Source organism: Aythya marila (genome assembly GCF_965140915.1).
Source record: "Aythya marila genome assembly, chromosome: 11".
Classification (NCBI taxonomy): Eukaryota; Metazoa; Chordata; class Aves; order Anseriformes; family Anatidae; genus Aythya; species Aythya marila.
This window is the reverse complement of record NC_139052.1, coordinates 16,122,486-16,146,614: the sequence shown is the minus strand read 5'-3', so window position 1 is coordinate 16,146,614 and position 24,129 is coordinate 16,122,486. Positions and strand designations below refer to the sequence as shown.

General features: G+C 38.3%; 1 protein-coding gene across 4 annotated transcripts in view; it reads right to left on the bottom strand.

Moving 5' to 3' along the window:
- Nucleotides 1–1,398: 1,398 nt before the first annotated feature.
- The window catches only part of MCTP2 (multiple C2 and transmembrane domain containing 2), a 125,507-nt gene continuing 102,776 nt past the window's right edge, over nucleotides 1,399–24,129 (bottom strand). For all 4 annotated transcript variants that reach the window (XM_082768987.1, XM_082768989.1, XM_082768988.1 and 1 more), the window contains 5 exons: nucleotides 22,282–22,323; nucleotides 11,631–11,740; nucleotides 9,202–9,311; nucleotides 6,863–6,960; nucleotides 1,399–4,579 (listed from right to left, as the gene is read on the bottom strand). In XM_082768987.1, the coding sequence (XP_082625113.1) occupies nucleotides 4,511–4,579; nucleotides 6,863–6,960; nucleotides 9,202–9,311; nucleotides 11,631–11,740; nucleotides 22,282–22,323 (429 nt within the window). In that variant the 3' untranslated portion in view covers nucleotides 1,399–4,510. The remainder of the gene's footprint in view (nucleotides 4,580–6,862; nucleotides 6,961–9,201; nucleotides 9,312–11,630; nucleotides 11,741–22,281; nucleotides 22,324–24,129) is intronic.

The window sequence follows — 24,129 nt, the reverse complement described above, 5'->3', positions numbered from 1 at the left end:
CTGTATAAACTTGAGAGGCAAGGTATTTTCACTCCATCATTGTTTCTACATGCTTGTGAATATTCACACTAAGCTAAACATCTTATCTTTGCATATACTTTCAAAGTATGTAATTGATGTTGCTGCTGATGGTCTTCCCCACTGATAATTGCCTGGCAGACATTTTGTCCAGAAATGCTGGAATTTCACCTGGCTTAACTTACCCCAGGTTTGAGAATGATTAAAACACTCAGTCTGCAGTACAGCAGATTAACAATCATTTGCAGTATCTCAGCTTCCTTCTGAGTTGGTAACTTTAAGGATGCTAAACAGCAGATATTCTTATCATGTCCCTGTGTGATTTGAAGGGATAGAGGCACCAGGGCACTGACACATGTAGCTTTACAGATAAAACACAAGTACAGTATTAAGTCAGAAGAGGATTCACTTCTAACACATGCCATGGTCTCTAAAGTCAAAGCTAACATTTCCCAAGTAGCCTATCAGTTTAGTTTAAAGGACAGAGAATCTAAAGGTTAAGGTTTGATTAGTGTGTATTTTGTCACTTTTTTCTTAACATGTCAGAACTACCAAATTCCTTCCTGGTGTGAACCTACTGGTCTGACGGGAAAATAACTCCTGTTCTACTTGCGGCAACGCCTGCAGGATCAGCCCCTCCAATAAATAAATAAATAAATAAAAATGTAGCCCTATGTAGAGTACAGGAAATTAAATGGCAACTCTCTGTTTTCTGGTGGGACAACCTAGTTCTGGGAAGCAGAAAAGGTGCTTGTGACATTTCCATCGACTTTGCTTTATTCAGTTGTTGCTTGCTTTCCATGATGTGTGTTTCAGTGACTGGGTTTTCCTGACTGATCCATAAGGGAGCTGGGTCCTCATTCCTGTTCATGATTAGTCAAGGAACCAACCTTCAGCAACAGCTTATGTTTGAGCAAACATGAGTACATATCGCATCTTCACATATATGTTAAATCCAGTTATTTACACATTATATGGGTAGTAGACACATTTAGTCATATTCTATCAACGAATTTCTGTGATTCCATAATCTACAGTCAGCCAAGAGACCCACAAATTTTCTAAATGCCTTCTGGTCTTAGAGACATTAGAATGCAAATGTACATATTGTTGCACAGAAATGACTACCTCATATAAAAAAAAATGTTCATAACTTCCATGCTATACACTGAACAGATTAACAATGTAAAAAATAGCAATTTCCATGCGTAAACGGACACATAGACATGTATCAGTTGATATTCTTGCTTCGAGAATCAAATGAAAATTCTGAATAAAGAGCTTGATTACTGGGGTGTACAGCAAATCCATATAACCCTCCTTTCCCTTACGCAGGGGCTAGGAAATCCTGCCAAAGAGTTTAAAGCAGGTGGACTACTACCCCTTTACCTCATTCTCCTACAGCCACACAGCCTCCATTTCAAGTGACCTCCAGTGTTAGCTCTAACACTGCACTGTCAAGTGATGTACTTGCTTACCTAGTCAAATACTTATTATAGCGCAGTAAGCATTTTGTAAGGAATGGGAAACATATATCCTAATCCAGATAAATTAAAAGCATCAGCTTAACCTCAAATGTTTATTGCATTTCAAACAGCATTTATCAAAACAAAGAGCTCATTACAACATACGTAACTACTGGACCATCCAAAACCCTTCATTTGGTGTGTCTCCAGCATAAGAATTCATACAAATTATTCTGAAACGCACATATCTACATTAAAAAACAACAACAACAAAAAAAAGGACTTCACCCTGTCTTCTGAACAGAAATCAGTTCAATGTGGAAAAATCTATAGAAAAAAATAACACTTAAAATATCAGTCTTAACTTCTGAATAAATAAACAACATTTCTGCAGTTGAATGTTTTCACTCAAATCAATGATCAGATCTCACATGCCTGCTTAAATATGTCTGACTTCGGTACTTACAAAATAACAAAGATTACAGGATGATAAGCTGGATGATAGTCTAAAGCGAGACAATGAGGCATTGTTTATACAGAAGACTGAGAAACTGGTTTAGCCAAAAGGATCCGTGGACATCTATTGTATGTACAAGAAGGAGATTTACTGGAGATTTTATAATTTCTACAAGGCTCTTTCCAACTGACTTCATTAACTTGAAGTAAATCAAATCATGCAGAGATCTGGCTCAGCCGGAGAGACATGCCGGGAAAGAAATAAAATGAAGAAGAACAGATGCAAGATAAGCTTTTGAATCTTTGGCATTTTTCATAAACATTTTCAAGGTTTTAAAATCTGTATATTCACCCAGTTTTCCCCACACATTCAACTATAAATACATTATACATGTACGCTTCTTTATATACAACTATGTACATGCATGGGTACACAAGCACACGCGCACACAAAGAGGCGTTTTTGTAGCATTTTAAATTGGGATACTCTTTTCCCTATCTTTTCACATGCAGCTGCACACAGCTTTACATGATCAAAACATGTTCTTTATCAAAGGGAGGCACCGATCTCTTCTCCTTGAGAGCCAATGATAGGACAAGCAGGAACGGCAAAAATCTGCACCAGGGATAGTTCAGATTGGATATTAGAAAAATTTTCTTTACCATGAGATTAGTCAAACACTGGAACAGGCTTCCTAGAGAAGCGTTTGATGTCCCATGCCTGTCAGTGCTCAGGAAGCATTTGGATAATGCCCTCAGTAACATGTTTTAACTTTTGGTTGGCCCTGAAGTGGTCACACAGTTAGACTTGATGACCTTTGAAGGCCCCTTCCAACTGAACTATTCTATTCTAAATCAAGTCTATGAAAATATGCCCCTCCTAATTCAAAGACACAGAGGGACATGTTACTTTGTAAAATAAACTTTTTTAAAACTCACTGAATCTGGTTAATAATCCAGTGGAAGATAATCTGGTGTTAGTTCTCCCCCAGATTCATGCAACAGGCCCACAAGATTGCATTATTGAACAGCATGACTCCATTTGGATCACCAATCCATAAACAAGGCTTTACACGTTTTACCTTTAATTAATAAGACTTCCAAAGTCTTACTTTGTTAAAATGTAACCTGTCTCCCAGGATTCCCTATTTCTTTGTACTATGAACCATGCCAGTGGATGCTGGTGTAAACACCTGCCAGGGAACCAAGCTCCAGCTCTCGTGCTACCAATGACTCGTGGAGGCAAGTCAATCCCACCATGTCCTACAGCATCTGAAAGACCAAGGGCTACATTCTCAATAAAACTGAGCAGGTTTACACATCATTCTGCATCAGTGTCCTCAGTCAAACAATATGAATAATGCTGATTGTGTCATTTCTATAAAGCAAAAACACAAGAGCTAAAAGATCAGTAAGCAATAAATCATTCTCCCTGGAAGAGAAAACTCTGTCCTTTTTCCTGTCTCTTCATTGTTCATTTCCCATAGAGTTTCACTTTCTGATCCATTTCTTGTGAATTACCAGGAAGGACTCCAACGAGAATCAGTGGTGGAACAAAGCCTGCCCACTATTGCACAACCACGTCTTCGGGCACCATGCACTTTTTCTGCACAAGCACTTGTTTCTTTAAGGCTATAAAAGTGTTTTTCTCTTGTATCTGTAGTGTTGACCCCTCTGGATTTAGACAGAAAAACAAGAGCTACGCTGAAAATACCTGATGAGATGGAATTATAAAAGGCAAGTCAACAGAGTCTTTTCAGGTCAGTGAGTTAGGATTTTCTGAGGTCTTTTAATCCTTTCACAGCAGAAGGTTACCATGCATCCATTGCCAGCAATGGATCTCCGATGAATCCAGTGTCCAAACAGTTAAGCTTAGGGTCGACTTCTCTTCTTGGAGGAAAAAAAAATAGAAAAGGAAAAAAAAAAAAGGAAAATCCCACAAGTGCCGAATGAAATATTGAGATACTACTGGAGCTCTTCACTCTTTCTGCTAATTATGATAAAAAACTTTTAAAAAATGTACACTGCTTGAACAGAAGATGGGTATCAAAGACTTGTTAATTCAGAGCTTAAACCTTTCTAGGCACAGTGATTTAACTCAGAAAAGAATAGCTTTCATATCTTAATGTAAATCTGTTGGATATGTTAAAAACTGGTTCAGAGCATCTCCTCACATCAGCTCAGCTGATCTGCAACACTAAGCAGAATTATTTCTTTCTACATAAAACAGGGAGTGCTACCACATCCAGCTTTGCCTCTGCAATCAAAGACACACACAAAAAAAAAAAAGGGAACGCAGTGGCAATATTCCCTCCCATACTCTTCCCCATCCTATGAACTAATTCATATGTTCCATCCTGTACTTTTGGGGCTACATCTCAGTGCCTAAAAGGCAGCCCATAAAGACAACTCAAGATAGGTGTTTATCAAAAACCATGTCTTCCATGAAAAAAAAGTCTGTGCAGTGATTATAGTGTTGTTCCGAACCAAGAGGAGGAGAAGGGGGGAAGCGCGTGAGCACATGTGGGGGGTACGGAGGGAGATGCTGCATTCCAAAATCTCACTGCATCCTATAGCGCACTTCGTTTCTTCCTAATGGGACTGGAGCTGCTGTATGGTTTCAATTCAGCATGCTGCACCTGTAAAAACAAATAGACATGACGTTTGCAGTTAGGTAACTTTAGCTCACTACAGTGTGTGTTAATGGCTCCCCAAGGACAAACCAAGGGAAACTAAGGAAGGTTCAAAAGTAATGAATCATTTTCTAAACACAGGAACATGGGGGATTAATTGCAGGAAGGATTTGAGAAGTCATGCATCATTTCTTGAAACGAAAATATTAAAAGCAGATTTTTCTAATGAGATACATGGGGTTCTACCTGATTTCAGCAACATAGGATCGATCTTTGGGTTTGTTTTGGTTTGGGAGTTGTTTTTCTTCTTCTGAAATTAACCTATAAGTTTAATAAACTTCTCTCAGGAGTTACAACTCAAGTGGATCCCAATATGCAGTAAAATGACAATCGTCAAAATGTACACAGGCCTTGGGATGCTGGAATATTTAATCATTTCAAAAAGGAAAATATTTTCTCAAAGTAACCTGGACAAAGCTGCCTCCAGCTTTCAAAACAATTTCATTTACAATGTAATACTTAAAACATGTGTGATAAACTGATGAGGATCAGGTAATCCCAACAGCAAATTGTCTGTTGTGTTACAGAAAAGTATTCCCACTGGAACCACAGGAACGTTTTGCTGAACATGCCATCTTTTCCACTCCTCCTCTGTCTTTTGTCCAGCACATGTGGGTTGTAAATGGCTAACATACAGAGGTATTTTCCAACTCGTTGCAGTACCACAGTGAAATGATGATGCATCAACAGCACACAGGAGGAAACAGACAGAAGGGATTTGGAGCTGCCATGGATGACTTTTCGCTGGAGGAGTGCGTGGCTGTCACACAGGCTCACTATTTTTAGCACTAGTGGAAAACTCCTCAGAGAAGGTCTGTCCCATTGTAGGAACTTTTATCAGTCCTCCCTCATAGCAAGTGATTATCATTTTCTTCAGAGAGCTCAAAGGTTTCCAAAATGATAGAAACCACTCAAGGAAATGTTATAAATGTAAATGTTAAATAAAGCATAAATAGAAAAGCAGCTTATCTTTAAACATAAACATTAAAAGGGCATATGCAAACCATCACTGTAAATCCAGTGCACTCTACAAGAGCAATGACCAAAAAAAAAAAAAATACACTCAAGCTTAATGTCTCTGTGATTATTCCTGTTTAGCTTTTTTCCTCCCACCAGTCTACAGAGAGATTTCTCTCAAGTTATTAGTGCTGCCATCAACCAATCTGGTGGCCTCTTGAGATAAATGTCACCACAAACCTTTCCAACCCTGTTTCTACCAGATGCCTCAACACTGCATGGAGGCAATTATTTTTCAGTCTCCAGCAGAGTAAAATCACTACAGGCGAGATTGTGATCCCCTTATTCACAGTAAGCAGCACCTCACTGTGAAAGTACCACAATTCACAGAGAAAGGTACAATGTCAGTGGGATCCAGGGCATCAGGATCATGGCCTGAGGACACAGATTCCAGTTGATTAAAACAAAAGAAAGAATTCTTTATGTCATGTGCTTCATTACCCAGCAAGACTATTTTCCTTCCTCCAAGAGAAATGAACAGATCTTGACATTCTAAAGGACTTATTGTTCAAATAATTTCCAGGAAGATAGGCAAGATTACTGAAGACAGTGTTGTTGTTTCAAAGAAATATGAAAAGAGACAACTGAAAATGAGGGAGGACAGATTCTGGCTAGATTAAAAGTTATAATTCCATAATGGTAGAAGATTGATCTCATCAACCACAGAGTATTTTAAACACATCTCAAGGCTTTCTCTAATGAAAAAGATGAGCTGAGCATTGTCCAAGGACAGCCTGGAGTTCAAGGTGGGTGGGGAGGAAGAATTCTGAGGGACGGCTGATGTGAAAAAGCGTAGCAAGCACAAAGTCATGGAAATAATGCTCCCCACACTCCATTTTGAGGAAAGGAAGAATTCAGCAAAGCCTTTTGGATGGTTATCTCTATCAAAGAGACTATTTTTCTCTTCCCTCCGTACAAATATCGGAGCAAAAAGGTGACGGAAACCATAGTTCAGTAACCACGCTGGGTGATTTTTCAGATCATTTTTAAGTAGGTCTTTTCAGGATAATTTTTCTGCAATCATGCTTCTGACAAAGGATTTTGGCTCCCCTCTCTTTTAACATCCCTCTCACCCCCCACCCTTTGTGGATTTTCCCAATTCCTTATCTCACTTATTCAAAAGTGCAGTGGCATTGTATTCCCCAAGCAGAGCACCCAGCCGCTCTCAGTACTGCTTGCTGCCTCTGTTGGTGCTGGCCATTCATTACGTACCTTTTGAACATCAGATGGTACCCTGGAGAGGAAATCTAGTAGCTCATTATTATCGATGGCATAGGGATTTCTAAGCTTCTTAGTAAATTTATTTATGCCTAGAAAAAGAAAAAAGCAAACAAAATAATGCAACTCCATTCTATTCCTTCCCTTCTAAACTGTTCAGGCAAGGTGAAAAAGGAAAGAAAAATTCACAAGTAAAAATTAGTGTGAAAACAGTGCCTCAGACTTCAAGTCATGCACACGTTGCCTGTCATGTGGAATCATTCACAAATGCTTTCTGGAGAAAATAAGGGGCATTATTTAAAAATACATTTCTCTATTTTGGAGGTGATCCATTGTCAATACTGGAGAAAAAAAATAAAAAAGATTGTAGCATGCATTTATTCCAGAGGATAACATGGGGAGAGTACACCAATTTGCAACTGAGACTACTGTTAAATCTGTTGTCCTACATGAGCAAAGACATTCCCTTCTGCTGATACCCAGGGAGCTAGAAGGCTCTGAAAAGAATTGGACAGGATAAGTTTTCTTTTCTTCTACTTCTAAAAATAAAAGTTTCCTTTGTCACCATGTCTCAGAGCTTATCCTCTCTTTTCAGAACCAAATTTGACAAGCTGACCATATTCTGATGCTGTGTCAAACTGTGAAAACTTATCACGAGATTTATTTCATTTTAATCTTAAGGTGAATAATTTGGCTTTTTAACTGCAGCAACAGCACTCCCAGTGTTCTCCATGGGGTTGGATATACTTCAGCTGTCAGAGGAGATCACCAGTCTGTAAAGAAGATCCACAGGAGTGTAATGTTCATTTTATTGTGGAGCTCATAAGGTTTTCCCTCTCCTCTCTATGAGGAAAGGGAGGGATGAGCTGCCTCCAGCCAGCATCACCTCCATTGCATGGACCAGGATGAAAAAATGATAAACCTGATCACCCTTCCCAGCACTCCCCCTGCACCAGTGCACACTTTTAACACCCTGCTGCCACCACTTCCCCACTGAGAGACTGCAGCTAGTAACGTGGCTACCTAAAGTTGCAGTAGAAGAACAAAGTATCATGAAGCAGAATAAAACAACTAGCCCACTTTAAAGAAAGAACACACACACGCAAAAAAAACCATACATCTGTTGCCTCTGAAAATCACAATAGAGCACTCAATCCTATCACACTCCTATCCAAAATCCCACACTAGTTTCCTTGAAAGTAGTTTAAAACGTGATGGCTGCTCCAGCCTTCTCCTCTCTCTGACATGTACCTGCTTCACATTTGAGATTCAGCTTTTAAGCCATATGCTTGTAGCAAAATGCCAACACAATTTTCTGTGTACCTGATTTTTAAAAAACAGAAAATACCATAAGGTCTTTTGAGGCCTTGCCACAGGGTAGTTGTTTAACACGTATCATATTTGAAGGCCCTGTCAGTCTAGATGATGTTGAACGGATGTAGAGTTCTCATGTACTCACCATGTCCTCCATACCAGAACAAATATATTTTGCTACTGAACTTTTTTACTCCCAGCAATTTTTCTCCTTTCCTTTTGCTCTTTTTGTTTGATTTAATCCTTCACTTAATCCCCTGCTCTCCCCCGCTCCAGTAGCTTTTCACACTGGCACCTTCTCATTCCCTTTTTCTGCATCCAGGAGAACCAAGACAGCAGCACATGGCTGAGTCCAGGAAGGTGATGGGAGCTCCCTACAGCCCAGCACTGTGCCAGGGCAGAGCTCCATGGTTCAGTGAGGATTACCTGCACTGTTTCTGCTGTTTGACCTCAAGTCTGAGATAAAACATATCACCATAAATGAGACAGAAGGCCATTTGGAGATAAGGAAGGATTTCAGCAGCTGAAATACCATCTTCTTTTGTGAAAGACCACCTTACCCTTCTTCAGAATGCTGCTAGGCATTTTTTCATATTTGAAAGCTCCTCTTTTACATCATCCCCAGAAGGTGATGAATTTTCGTACAATTCCTTTCTGTCCCCTGCTCCAGATTGATGTTCAGTGCCTCCTGCTGGACCACGGGCACACTGCTCCTCCTGACTGAAGGGGAATTAAGAACCAAAAGGCTGCATGATCAAGCCTCCATGGTGAAGCTCTTTAAATACTCCTTGCCCACTCCCTACCATTTCCTGTCTGTGTGCTCCAGCACCAGGAAGCTAATTACTTCCCTGCATAATAATAATAGCTATATTGCAAATAGCTTATCTACACTAACATGTCTCTTGTGGTGCTGCTGGAAAATTATAAAGAACCCTAAGAAAAGCTTAAAGCTTGCTTGATGTCATTCTGTAGATATATACTGCATTTATTGCATGCATGAGACACAGTGGAGTACTTACCCCAGATTAAAATAATGTACCTCAGTGGTATAAAGTACAAAATAACCGTTGCTGCTGCAAGGACCAAGCAGGCCAGAACAGAGAGGAAAGGCACCGTCCAGTTGAACGTGCTGTAAAGAACAACAATAATCTTACTCAATGTTTCTGCTCTGTACTCTGCTACCCAACAATAATTTAATGATTGCATTTCAGTGCTCAGCGTATTCAAATACACTGTACATTGCAGACCCTTCGGAAGGCAGATAAGCTGAGTCCTGCATCTGGGTGCTGTAATAGATTAAAGGTGGTATCTGAGAGGCAGGTATCATGATAAGGAGAGAGGATAGTCTCTGGAGGGCTCAGTGAAGTTGTTAGCCATGTAGCGAGTTGTTTTTCATTTCTTCTTATACACGTTGCACTTGGTTACACATCTCTGCTCACCGGTCAGCTCTCCATTATTCATGAGCAGATTATCTGATTTGGAGACAAAGCCATGCCACAGGTGCAAGTCATCTGAGCTGGCTCTGCTGGGCACAGTGGTGATGACATGAGATGTATGTCGATGCACAACTTGAGTGTAGCAGGTAGTCAGAATCAACCTCACTAATAATTTGAATGGTTTAATTACAACTGACAGTAAACCTTAAAAGAGCGGAGACATTTCTTTGCATAGCATTAGGAAATAATGTTCTATATAAATATATCTTAATAGTTATACATTTGCTTCCATTTCCTCACATCTTCATCAATTCCTTACTACACTGTCCGAAGGAGGCTGTCTTAGATTGGTGGTAGTGTGTTAGCATCAGTCTAAGCCTTTACACACCACCATTTCTCCCAACGGGAGCACTTTCCAAAGGCTCAGCCACCATGATCATTCAGACTTCTGAAGCACAAAACAAGATTTCTTTTCACCCAGACCATTCATATATAAGCCCAGAAGGTACTTTGTCAACTTGTTCCCTTGCAATATGCATCTCCATGGTACCACCAAACATTGAGATACCTGGACTACATGAATGCCAATTAGTTTGTAGGTGGATTTACAGATCTGGGCATCTGTTTCACGCAATCTGCCTGCTAACTTCACATCATGATGACGGGGAGTAGGAAGAAGAGAGAATGAATGTGGACCACTCATCAGGCTATAAAATAATATGAACTTCCCTTGACAGATAAAATTAATAGGACGGGAAAAAGAATTACTTTTAAGCTTCAATAGATGTATTAAATATTAAGTAAAGATAGGTGGGAGAGGACCCATCATTATCAATCAACGTAGCTTAAGTTAAAAAAAAAAAAAAAAAAGAAAAAGCAAAACAGCTCAATTCAGTTAAACTATTAAAACTCCCTATGATTGCATAACTAGAGTGACAGACGGAAACTGTAGCACAATTCAGTCTGTCACTTACAGAAAACTTTGGTGGCAATTTTTTAATGGTACATTACTGTTGAGTTACAATGGAATTCTTCTGAAATTACATCGGGCCTCCACATTAATACCCAATGTGTTCTCTAAGACCATTGTTACCAAAATGAATACAAGAATTAATAGTGCTTAAACACTCTGAGTCTTCCTGCCATGCAGCTGGATAGAACAGTGCCCTGTTCATAGACTGGAATACATCTCTGGGCCACTTCCACCCCAGCTGGGGTGCACGGAGTGGAATCACACCACATGGGTTTGCTGTATTTTTAGTCTGAACCCAGCTCCTCATTAAAGTGTCGTTCAATCACAAACCATCACTTTGTGTTCAAAACAGAAAACAATGTGGGTCAATTAAGTGCCAATAAAGATTGGGTTATAAAAGTTTGTGTGTGTTTGCATGCAGAGGTTTTTTTCTTTCTTTCTTTCTTTTTTTCTTTTTTGGCTCTTCACCCTCTTTCCCTTGCAGGGTCAGGAATACCCTATGTGCCTTCCATGGTGACAAGACCCAGAAAACTGCCTTTGGGCTTCCTCATGGCATCAGCAGGAAGTAGGGAGCAGACAAAGTGGTAGAAAAGAATATCGATGTACTAGAAAAGGAAATCAGTGACTAGTAACCTCTGTAACCAGGGCTGGGATGGCGTGGGAAAGGCAATGCCAAACATCAATGCCTACCTACTTTCTTTGGGGGAAATGCAAAGAAAAGCCTGATACTTTTGAGCCCACACCTTCAAGAAGTATTCTCCTAGCATGACTCTGAACCTTATCACAGATAGACAAGATCAAACATCTGGGCAAACGGGTGAAGGTGAGAGCTACACCAGCACAGCACATGGTTTCTTCTCTTTATGTTTTGGAAATGTTTTTGGAGTAAAAGACACCCTAAGAAGAAGAAATGATAGTACTGGCCAGGTTCTCCTGCTCTACCTTGGTCATTTTTGGATCAAGAAATTCACCCCACCTTAACTGTCCTCACTCTTCTTCATTGCAAATCATAGTTAAGCAAGAAAAATCCATCACTTACTTTTTAATCCTCTCTCCAAATGATGCAATTTCTTCTAGGATGCTTTGAACAGCTATGATGACCTTTTGGACCATTTGGATTCTTTCAATTAATCCTTTTTTTTCAGATTCCTTTTTAAAAAGGAAAAAAAAAAATTACTCAGTATATGCTAATTTGCTAACATGATCACAGACATGTGGGGAAAGTAAGAGATTCCCAGTATCATCGATGTATCCATGAACCCGATCGTGAAGGAGAGAAAACCTACCCTGGATTTGTTACATACAAAGAACATAGAGGCATACAGTTCCTCAGTACATGTGCTGAGGTTTCTTCATCTTCTAATACAAATCAAGAGCAAGATTTCAAACCAGGCTTTCAAAGAAGAACCCAGTTGCACATCAAACCAGAAGAGGTGCTGAGCACCCCTGAGTCCAGCCGACCTCAAGGGGGAGTGCTGGGTGCTGACTGGGTGCTTAGTGCTCCTTGAGAAAAAGGATATTCTTATGCAGAACTTTTGAATATCACTTTTCTGAGCTTTGTAGACTCCCAACAGCCATGCTGTTTTCTGTATATAAATTAACAGAAAGATACTGATACAACTTTTTTTTTTTTTTTTTTTTTTTTTGAACATTCTGTATACACAGACATTCTTTTACTGGAAAAAGAAAAGAATCAAAGGGAAAAAATGACATTTTCCTTTTACAGCAACCATCTCACAACTTCATTTCTTACTGCTTATTTTAGGCAACAACATTACAGGACATTACTACACATGTGCAGAAATAAAAAGGAAGCACAGAATGAATTAAAAATCAAAATGACTTAAATCAGCCTTGGAAATCAGTATACAATTATCAGCATTCAGCATTTCTTTGCCAGCAATCTAACACACATACAGGCATGCAAATTGGTGTGGTTGCAGATATTCTAGCAAGAAATCAGCAAAACATTCACTTATTACAAAATGCAGAGCCCTGGACACTGATTTTACATCACTTTTAGACTCTACAAAACCAGCTCAATTTAGAAGAAAAGAAAAAAAGAGAGAGAAAGAAAATTTAAGTTGTGTTTTAACCCCTCAGTGTCCAGGGAGGGGAGATGCTGGTACAATGCAAGTCACACCCATGTTCTCCATGGTCCCCATTGGGCAGGGCAGAGGAAGGGATGGGTGAGAGTAAAAAGGACCAGAGATGTTCAGATCAACACTGGCTGAAATTTTGCCTTTGCATTGTGAGCCCATGATATTTTGCTGTGCAGGAGAGAGGATCAGAGGCTAGTTACAGTTGCAACAGGCCACAGAGGTGAAGCCTCATAGCTACAGACTTTTTTGCATTACCATGCTGTGAGAGGGTCTACATGCATCTGAGACAGGGCACGGCACTATATCTATGTGTGCTAAAATAACATATGAACCATCCTTGGATGCTAAGAGCCAGACATGACAGCATGGCCCCTGTAACCCTTAAAAGCAAAGGTTTGAATTACTTACTGCACATTTATCTTCACAGTAATTTTTGAGCTTAAAAAGCCAGCCAAAACCACCATGGAGTTATCAAGCTCCAGACATTTGAATATTTGCCTTTAGGTTGTGAGTGCGTGCACAATGAATAGAAGCAAGATTTTTAAATAATCACACATTCGGGTGTGAAAATGAGTATTTTTACATTAATAAAACAACCAACAAAAATGAAACCCTTCGGGTGTGAAATAACCCCAGAACAAAATAAATAAATAAATAGTTAGTTTACGTGAAAATAGCACCAAAAAGTCATTTTCACACAACTCCAGTTATAACCTTGTTAGGCTTAAATGTAAATGACACATTAGGATTATTTTTAACTATTCCTTCACTAGAATAGTGCAACAGTCGCTTAGTCATAGTTGGCTTTTATGCAGCAAACTTGCAAGTAGAAGTTTAGAACAGTTCATGGAGAAGCAGCCAGTGGGAATTTCATTCTATCCAAATTCAGACAGAGGGGTAAAGGAACTGTTTCAGACAGTGATATTCCAGGGCAAGCCTACTCTTGCTACCCAGAGCTACAAGGAAGATTATCTAACAACTCTATCTGCATCATGCTGACTTCATTTACACGTCTTTGACTGAGCTTGGAAACATAGTGATAATGCACTTTAATCAATACAACATAACTTCTGCTGCAGCCACCAAGCTGACTAAAAAAAAAAAACAGAAACCACCATTTCACAGGATACAACGACAATTGTATGCATATCTTTACCTAGCATGCACAATAAAATCACTTTTTTTTTTCTTCAAATTATAATAGAAAATATGCCTAACCAAGGAAAAGGCAGTCTAGGACTAGACAGTCTTATAACTGAAATCAGTAATTGGGCAATAAAATGGGCTACCACTGCCCATGCACTAAGCATAGCACTGTCTGTGCAAAATGATTTCAAAATTAGTCAATGTCTTTTCTTTGTTATTTTTGTTTTGTTCTGGAAGCCTGAAGTCTAAACACATCCACATGATGATTAGGTCACCAGTCAAGCAGTAGAGAAGCAGAGAAATGAAGTACGATTAATGGGATTTTCCAAATTATTTAGGTTTTTGGGTTTTTGAGTGCCGCAGATGCTTTCTGAAGTCAGTACCTCACACAACACTGTCAGAAGCAGTAAGAGTGTTCGTAGTCCACAAAAAAGTCATTGCTCCATTTATTACCAAATGGGCAATGCCACGCAGAAGTCTATTTTTGAGCATTACCATACTTGTGGAAGATGTAAAAAATAATCGTAAATTCATCTTCCACTAAAAACACTTTTCCTATCTGTGCAAGGTCCCCCTCAACCCAGACAATTTTTCTCCTTCCTCCTGAGAAATCATTCTTTCCTGATTTCATTTGGACTCAAAATATTATGCTGCTTAAAAACAGGTTTTGGATACCCATGGTTCAAAACCACAGCTCAGTATATTTTCCTTGAATTAAAAATAAAATATCCTGCCTGTTTCTGGCATTTTTTTCTACAGCCAGTCATGAAACTTCCTTTCCTTCAAGGCCTTTTTCTTCTTTATTTCTTAGCTGATTACAGCACTGTGGGTGGACCAAAACTAGCCTGGAGCCTCTGGGAAAGAATTAACTCCATCAAAATGAACTTACAACTGAGAATTAATTATATAATCAGTGTGCTACTTCAAATCTTCCTTGCATATCCTGATTTAAGAAACCTTCATTTCTACATTAATTGCCTGAACAAAAACACAAAAGGGGTCTTACAAAAGATTAAGCTTGTCAGGAGAAGAAGGAAAAAAAAAAAAAAAAAGCCAAAAAGCAGCAAATTCAGAAATTAAGTCTTTTGTGTCCACTTAATGCACATCAGCTTGAACTTTTACATGAAGACACAAAATTGCTCTGCAAAAACTGCTTCTAGATTTTTCTTTCTGAAATACGTAACAGTTAACAAACAGAACATGTAAATGCACACAAAGAGTTACTACAGTTCTGTGATATCTTTTCCCTTTCCAACAATGTTGTCCTGCTCCCAGATGTTCAGGGACAGTTGCAAAGAAAACTCTCACATGAGTGCAAAATTGATGCACATTCAGTGATGGAGACTTTGAAAGTGTGTGATACGTGGCCAGGAGAGGACACCTCCAGCAATTCATGACTGGTGAGCTACAGACTACAAGACCTACAGAGGAAGAGACTGTATTTTAGTAAATTACCAATTATTTGCTCTGCCCTGCAACAGAGACCAAATAATGCTAGTTATTGAATCTACTCTGGGGTGAAGTATTCAGTACTGAATTAAAAACATGGATGGTGGAGCTCTACTACTTCTTGTGAACATTTGTTTCCAGGATTAATAGCTGTCATCTATACAAAAGCTAAAAGCTGTTCCCTTTTTTTTTTTTTTTTTTAATTCATCCTCCAGATTTTCATTTTTTTATTCTGGATATATCCAGAACAGTAAGCAACAAATGCAAGAGAAAAAAAAATAAAATTGTCCTAAGTGCATTTTTGATGTATACTGCAAATATCATATGCACATAACTAACATTTCAGGTTTGAAGTTACGAAGTTACTTAAAACTTCTAAATACTTCACTTGGATTTCATATAAAACACTCTCACAAAAAGAAATCTAGCATGCAATTTTCAAACAAGTGGTATTCATCAGCAAATTTTTGGCATGCCAAGGGAAACTCAATATATAAAGTTGAAAAACACTGGGGGCAAGGACAAGGAATAAGGGGAGGAGAAAGAACAAACAAGGATACAGGGATTATTGTAAAAGGAGGAAGAAGGACACAGGCAAACAAATCAGGATTGAAAATTTAGAATATTTTCAGGAATAGGAAGAATTACTCCGCCTAGCTTGGGCTGGCCTAGCTTTCAGGATTAGCTCTTTTACAGTAGCTATTCCACTATGTTACCACTGCTAAAAGCACATTAGGGCAATGTTTTGCCAGGATTTATCCCTTGTACTGGATATGAACTCCTCAGTGTGTTACCAAGGAACAAGACTGACAGAAAGGGGAAAAGAAAAAAACTCAGGCGTGCATGCTTTTTTGCTCCACTATTCCTCTGGGTTTTGAAAACCATGCTGTAGTTATTTAGAGAAAAAGAGACCTAACTGAAATTGGATTTCACTTGCAACTTGCTCTGTGCTCGACTGCAGAACTCCAAACTTGCCACTGTCTGGCAAAACCCATGCCAAACATCTTAAGGCCAAAATACTTGTAGATGAAGAACTTCTGAAACCAGAAAGATTTTATTGGCTATAAACAGCAGACCACTGTCCTCTATTGTCTGCAGGGAACCGTTCACTAACAGCTTCAGTCTAGCAGCAGAATGAAGCTCTTGTGGGAGGTGGCAGCCATGGAGTGACAGACAGTCTCTTGGTAGCTAAAATGAATTCCAGGCAGAGCTTTGAAAATAGACACCACAGCAACCTTGAACTGGATCCTGCCTTCGGTGGGAGCCAAGGGTGGCTGAAACAATCCCAGCAATCTGCCTTGCTGAGTCACTGTCTTGCCCTGTGTTGTGATGTCTGCTGCGTGTCAAGGAGGGCTTCTCGGCTCCTACAGGGGGAACGGGCACACAGAGAGGATGGCTGCCAAACTCTGAGCGATTGCCTCGTGCAGTCCCAAAACTGTGCATCACAGGATCGTTTTGTTTATTAACACCATACTGCAAATGTGCCTGCCTGGCTGTGGAAATTTAGCGAATCTGAGTGTACTTGAAATAATTACCAAATAGAGGAAATGCAACACATACAGGTCAATTTATGCTCTCAGTTAAAAAGGTGTGAAATCTGGAATAATTCCACCAGAGCTAATAGAATTACTTCAGACTGATATGAAGGAGAGCACCATCAGCCTTAAAAGAACATATTCCAAATGCAGGGCACATCATCCTACAGCTAAGTCTGGGGGGCCACTGGCAAAACAGCCAAAGACAACCATCTCATGCCTTATTAACAAATGCTCATGGAAAACATAGCGCCACACTTCCTTTGCTCACGTTAAACAAATTTCATATATGTGCAAAGGACCAGAGAGTCTCCTAAGCCAAACAGAGTTTAAGATTCTGTGGAGAGGCTTAAATCATGGCTCTGTTGCTTTCCCACAAGACAGACGTGAAATACAGAGGGTTTAAGATGCATTTTCTGTACTCGTACACATTTGCATAGAGATATAAACCCAGAGTCTGGCGATACAAGTCTTAAAGCAATATCAACAGTCACAACAGAATAAAACACCATTTATGTGCACAATGACTAAAGAAAAAAGTCATCATTCACCGTTTATCTAAAAAAAAAAAAAAAAAAAAAAAAAAAAAAAAGGAAGAGGAAAAGAGAGGAAAAGAAAACAACTTTAAGGAAAATTTTTAAAAAAGTGCTTTCTCCTGGAAATACATGAGACATAAGAACAATCGCACAGTGGTTAGACTTAAACTACTGGATAATCGTCTATAATCTAGGTAATGATCTTTAGCAATTTGGGGTACAAGAGGAAGATAGACCTATTCATACATCTGCCAATTCAAAAGAAATTTTAAAAACATTTTAAATAGTCAGAATTTTTAAGGGACAAGAACTCCCTAAAGCTTATGAGCTCAGCCCAGAAGCCTGATTGGTGCTATTTAATATTCCTCCAGAGATTTAGAGAAGTTAGAGTGTTAGTTTATCTACCTGCAGGGAAAGCAGAAGAATTTTAGACTGCCTAGGGCTGCTAAAGTTTATATTTGAGGAGAGCTATGCAACAGTGCCTAGGATATATGGAAATCTCCCTGGCCCCCTCCCTGCCTTGAATTTCTCTATCTTATCACTCCTATACCTATGGATGGTTTGACTGCTGGTGGGCCATGATGATGAGACAAGGATGTGCCAAGGTATAGGGTGCCTACAGATCACAAAAAACGCCACAATGTAAAAGAGAAATAACAGACCCTATTTCTCCCAGTTTCTGGTACAAAGGAGACTTTGCAAAGATGAAAGCATAACCAGAGCAATCCCTGCACTCTGGCGTAACCAGAAGTTGATTAGGTTAATAAGAAGCTTGGAGAAAGCTCACAGAAGCCATAATTGTGTCTTAAGTGATATCTGGGAACTTTAGCTGATATAGCTGCAAGACAGGACAATTGTGTGTGCTTAGAAGTGCGTCCTCCAGCGTACCTCATGCAAGCAGCAGAATCTGTCCCATAGCATTTATTATAGCTGATGGAGAAGCCTAACTTATTCATGGTCTGTACGATGACTTGTTAGGAAACAGTAAGAGAAGAACCACAAAGAGTCCACTGAACAGAAATCAGCAACTTAAGAGAGTCCACACCTACACAAAAACACACCTTGTTTTGTTTTTTAATGATGCCATCTTGGCCACAATTTTGTGAAGAAGGTGGGTCAGCCTTGTTAGTCTGAATGTAACCTTTGTATTATGGGGTATTTTCAAGCCTTTACCATCATTTTTCTTCAGTAATCTCAATGGGAGATGTTGAAATATTATATTGCAATTGTGGTATTGAAGAGAAAAGAAAAAAAAACTAATGAAATTATTTATACTTTCAGGGAAGAAAACAATGAGATGATATTGTCTTGTATGACCTTTCCTAAGTATGGGGATATAGCATCTTACACAATAGACTCTTGGTTCATGTTTCAATTACTGACCTTTACTGTGGAGAAAATTAATGCAATTTTCATCGTAATCCACCCATACAAATAGGATCCATACGGAAGGTTTCCACATGCTGAATCTAACACAAATGGAAAATGTCAGCTGTTTGCTACTGGATGAATTTGATTTTAATTTGTTCAGCTGGAGTCTTTTTGAACTGTGCTGATAAAAGTTTGTAAATTTTTGTACCTATTTTTGACAGAGAATTTCGTGTATTAAAAATACTGAGTTTTTCTTCTTTGGGGATCCCACACGCCAAAAAAATAGCCATGAGGTACTAAAAATTTCTTGTAAGTTGCCAGCTGACTTGGTTTGAAGTCACAGTGTCATCTAATCCTTCCCTATTACACCCCATTATACAAGCATGGCTCTTTTGGCTCATCACTGGATGGAGACCCTCCAAAACAAAACAGGAAGTGCTGTTGATTTATTTTTGTCTCTGATTTTCTTTTAAGTCAGTTACCAAATCTGGAAATAGTAGTAACTGTTCCACCACACTATCACCTCCTATTTCAGAGGAAATGCAAACTTTTATCAACAACTTAAGATCACAAGAAGACTCCAAAACTCCTTCCAGTCCGGTGCTATGCTACACTCATTCAACAAGGTGACCACCTGCTCTTGAAACTTTACAGTTGTTGTCAAAAAAAGAAACAACAACAATCAAAAAAAAGTAACATAAAGTAAATAAAGTAAAATAAATAGAAATGCTCTACAAACAGATGACTCACGATTTAAGCTGCAAGCAACTATACCTTTCTACTGGCGGGCAAAAGATATTTCAGTGATGTAATTTTAAAACAATCCTTATTCAGACAGTCTGACAGACCCCAGAGCTGACAGGACACAGCCTGAACTCTACATCCAAGATGGCACAAATCCGAGAAGGCATTCATCTATCCAGCAGCTTATGCCAAAGGGACACATCTCTCTTATCTTTTACAGTCCTCCATGATGGTATTCAGAAAGGACAGAGAGGGAACGAATGGAGGAGTAGGCAATTAAGCCTTGTCATTTAAGACAGATAGTTTAGGTGGAGGGAGTTAATCTGCTCTTGGGTTTTTTGAACTAAGCATCTGTGTATTTATAATTTGTAAACAGTTCGTCTCTTAGAGGGTGTGTTACAATTCCCAGAAGCATGGTCTGTTATGTCTAACTTGCAGCAGAACCCAGAAAGGCTATGTGTGCGACTATTTTCGTACAACACGATGATAGGAAACAGAAACAGTGACCTTGTATACTACAACCCAACTAACAGATTTCAACTTTAGGAGTTCTTGTATTAGGGAGGAAAAAAATACACAGACTTCTTTTTAAAGTATAGTTGTCTGTTTAAACGTTGTCATTGCAATGAGATAATGTCATAAAATTACATTTTTCTTACACTCCCTAGTGAGCATTGGCCACCCTCAGACTTGGAAAAGTCACTTAGAGTAACCTAACGTACTTAAAGATGCAAGTCAGAGTGCACACAGGGTCTAGCAGTGGTGCAAAGGGAACGTACCCAAGACAGCATGAAGACATTAAGGCAGTGCTACAAAGCGTATGACATGGGATACACATAATGGCTGGCAATTCTCTAATAATTCTATGTCTGAATCTCATAGACACATAACACTAGTACACAACAAATACAAGTTATGAATTATCATTGCTGTCATATTGGGATATAAAGCATTATCTTGATCAGAAAGCCTGATGGAGGTGTCCACTGTGAGTTGCTTTAATTAATTCTTTCAGCTCTCTATTTCTAAGGGCCTTTACTGCATGAAAGGGGCAATGTTGATTACAGCAAAAACGGCTGAGCCAAACCATCGACAGTTCAACATTGACTCTCAGGATTTTTCCCAGACTACAACACTTGGTCAAAATAAACTAAAAAAAAGAAAACGATAGTGGAGTTGTTTAGCAGGGGGCAAAAATGCAAAGTGATTAGATCCATACTTAAGTGTCCCAAATGAATTTATAGAGAGAACCAAAGTCACAAAAGTAATAGCCAGGGTAAATCTGACCTAGAATATTTTGGTTTACATCAATTAGTCTGTTGCACATCACAGGCAGAGGACTGTGTATGTTTTTAATACATTTTTACATGTTTTTCCACCTCAGCACTTGAAAGTAAAAATACTGGAAAACTAAAAAAGAAAAAATGTAAATAGGATTGGTTCCAGAGGATAAAGATTCACATTTAAGCATCACACAGAAAATACAGGCTCAATATATACTGGCATCTAACACTGAGTACCCACAAAATAGAAATTATCAAGTTTTAGAGGGATAACATTCCTTTGAAAATAATTCAACTTTCATTTATCAACTTCTGCTTAATTTCAGATATTGATCCATTTAGTTGACCAATTTTACAATGCAAAGAAATAAATATAAATAAGAGCATTTAAATCATTATTGTGCATTGCCAGAAACCTGTAATTTAACTGGCTTGTCTAAACTTCAGTTTATAACTTTGATGGGTTTCTGGTTGTTCATCAAAATATAACAACCGCAGAAGAGCAGGTTAAATTCAAATAACTATTTCCATCAATTAGTCTGCTGAGCTTCAATTCAAGCGTCTTTGACTGAGAGTTAAGGTGCACTTGCTAACTGTGGTATTGATTTCCTTCTCAACAATCAACAATTTCACTTTAACACTCTTAAAACAGAATATTCAAGAAGATTTTATTAACTTAGTATGCAATTTGAAAGTTTCACATTGCCTTGTGAACATTTTCTTCCTAACAGCTAATGTTTCTTTGCATGCTGTTGCTCGTTAAATAATTCCTCACCTTTTAGCTCTGAAGTATTTATAGATTATCAGATCCTCCTTCACTTACTTATGTTTTTTCAAGCTGTATACATTAAATTCTCTTAATCTTTCTTCATATGTCATGCCCTCTAATCCTTTTATCATTTGTCACTGTGGTTTGATAAGGTTGAAAAAAATCCAATGAATTTTTCATAGTGAGAAGAATGAGTAAGTATGCTCTAATAAAACGAGGAACAGGCCTTGCCAATTCCTATTCTTTCTACATTTCAGCCAACAAACTAAAACCATTTTTTCCCAGGCTTTAACAGAAATATTGAGAAAACTCTAAGCTGTCCTCCAGAAATCACAGCAATTCTGGCCTACAAGAATGGAAATACTAAATAATTTGCAGTAAGCCATCAGTGCAGACTGCATATCAAACACTCACAATGGAAGCGATGAGGGATTTTATGTACTTACCTTGTCCACCCATAAGCATACAGACACATACGTGAACATGTGTTTTATGATTTCAAGCACACAGCAGATTCAAATGCTCAGACTAAAATGAAGTTCACAGGTCTCATACAGCTAATGCCATTATTGAATGTTATACAAACCAACCAACCTTCTCAATCTTTAAAGTTTGCTCAGCAGCAAACTGGAAACAATTATTTTCCCAGTTAATACAGACAATGAATGGAGATCTCACAGAGATAGGGCGATGGGTTTGTGCTCTCCCACTTTCCTTCTGATTCTAGCTAACATACCATCATAAAATATGCTTACCTTATCATCCTCATCGTCATCTTCATCCAAGCCCATAAGATCCTGCAAAAGCAGATGCCCACATTAGAAAACATTACACTTAATTCTCAGTGGCAGGCAACATTCAAAAAGCTTATGATACTCCCACAACGTTTCATTACACAGTTTTCTCTCACTTCTATTACAAGTCATTAACAAACCCACCACTTTCACCTTTCAGAAATAATGTTTTGTATTCAAGGACTTTTTTTGTGATGGCTTGAACAAAGCATGCAATGCCCTATACAAATTTTAAGTCTACATAAAGCATTAGTGGTTGTGTCCAGTAGTTTGAAGGCAACAGGCTTTCAAATTCATTGCCAACTTTAACTATCTGTAAACAGCTTTGTTCTTAGTCTGACAAATGAACCAGTCGGCATGTCAAGGCTGAGGACTCTATACTCAACTTGTTCCATCCTCACTGCTACAATGACTGCTCCCTCTCTTTAGGGCCATTACTGAAGCATTAGATGGTAGAAAATACATTAGTATAAACATAATCAATCTCATGAATCACATTCAGATTTCTATGCCACATTATTTTCTCCCTTTAACTTCTGTGCTGACAGGTAGAGGAGAAAACAAAAGACTTGGCTATGGCTTGAAATTAGGAGCACTTGGCTTTCAATTCAGGTATTTTATAAGCTGAGCCTCCAGGTTTTTCTTAGTTATTTAATAGGTGTATTTGAATCAGTGTATTACAAGTTTAAATACAGATAACTATAAAAGAATGTGAAGAATCAGAATAAAAGATGTTTGGGATTTGGTTTTTATTCTTTTCCAGAAAAAGAGTTTCATCTAGTACACACAAGATACCAAGAACTCAGATATCCAGACTTACTCCTTGGCTCTCTCCAATACCCAGAGTAGTTGAATTAACAGTGATCATGGTTTACATTTCTATAGAAGCTCCCATCTGTAAATCATAAAGCATTTTTACCAATATTCATGACTTTAGCCTCCTGGCAATTGGATCATGCCTACAAGGTTAATACTGTTATCCCCGTTTTATAGCACAGAAATCAGGGAGAGAATATGATGTCCTCTTTTCCAAAAACTCTTGTTTTCTTTCTTCTATATACATAAAATGTGCATGCTGGCAAACAGAAAACAAAAGTAGTGCCAAGATCTGAAGAAGCAAAAAATAAATAAATGAATGTGCAAAAAAACATTGGTATTTTGAAGAAAACCTTTTGTCATCTGCAGGACAGATGTGACTAGAAGTAGCACCTGATTGTCTATTTTTGACCTACAGATGGTTAGAATCACAGGCACACATAAAAAAGAAATCAGGTAATATTAAAGGCACTTTGACTACTTGTTCCATATGATCCCAATCCTACAAAGCACTTAGGCAGATGTGTAATTTTGCTTATGCAAAATACACCCCTGAATTCCACAGTATCTCATTCCTTGCAGGATGTGTGTGACAGAAAAAGGGCAATCCTTTTGCTGGACCTTTCTTCAGTACTGCTACAATTAACTTGCATTTTCAGACACAAGCTTTTTGTAGCATCTATCCCAATGATATGCTCCTCAATCTTGCTGACTTATGTGAGACAACTCATTTGAATATGCAACAAATTCACCATAGGAAGAATAGTAGGTGCTGAGAGGTAGTGTTCATGTATTTTTTCCTGGGTAACCTAGCATTATTTTATATTGCCTTTTGTATAAAAAATAAAATAAAATAAAATAAAATAAAATAAAATAAAATAAAATAAAATAAAATAAAATAAAATAAAATAAAATAAAATAAAATAAAATAAAATAAAATAAAATAAAATAAAATAAAATAAAATAAAATAAAATAAAATAAAAGTTTGGCTG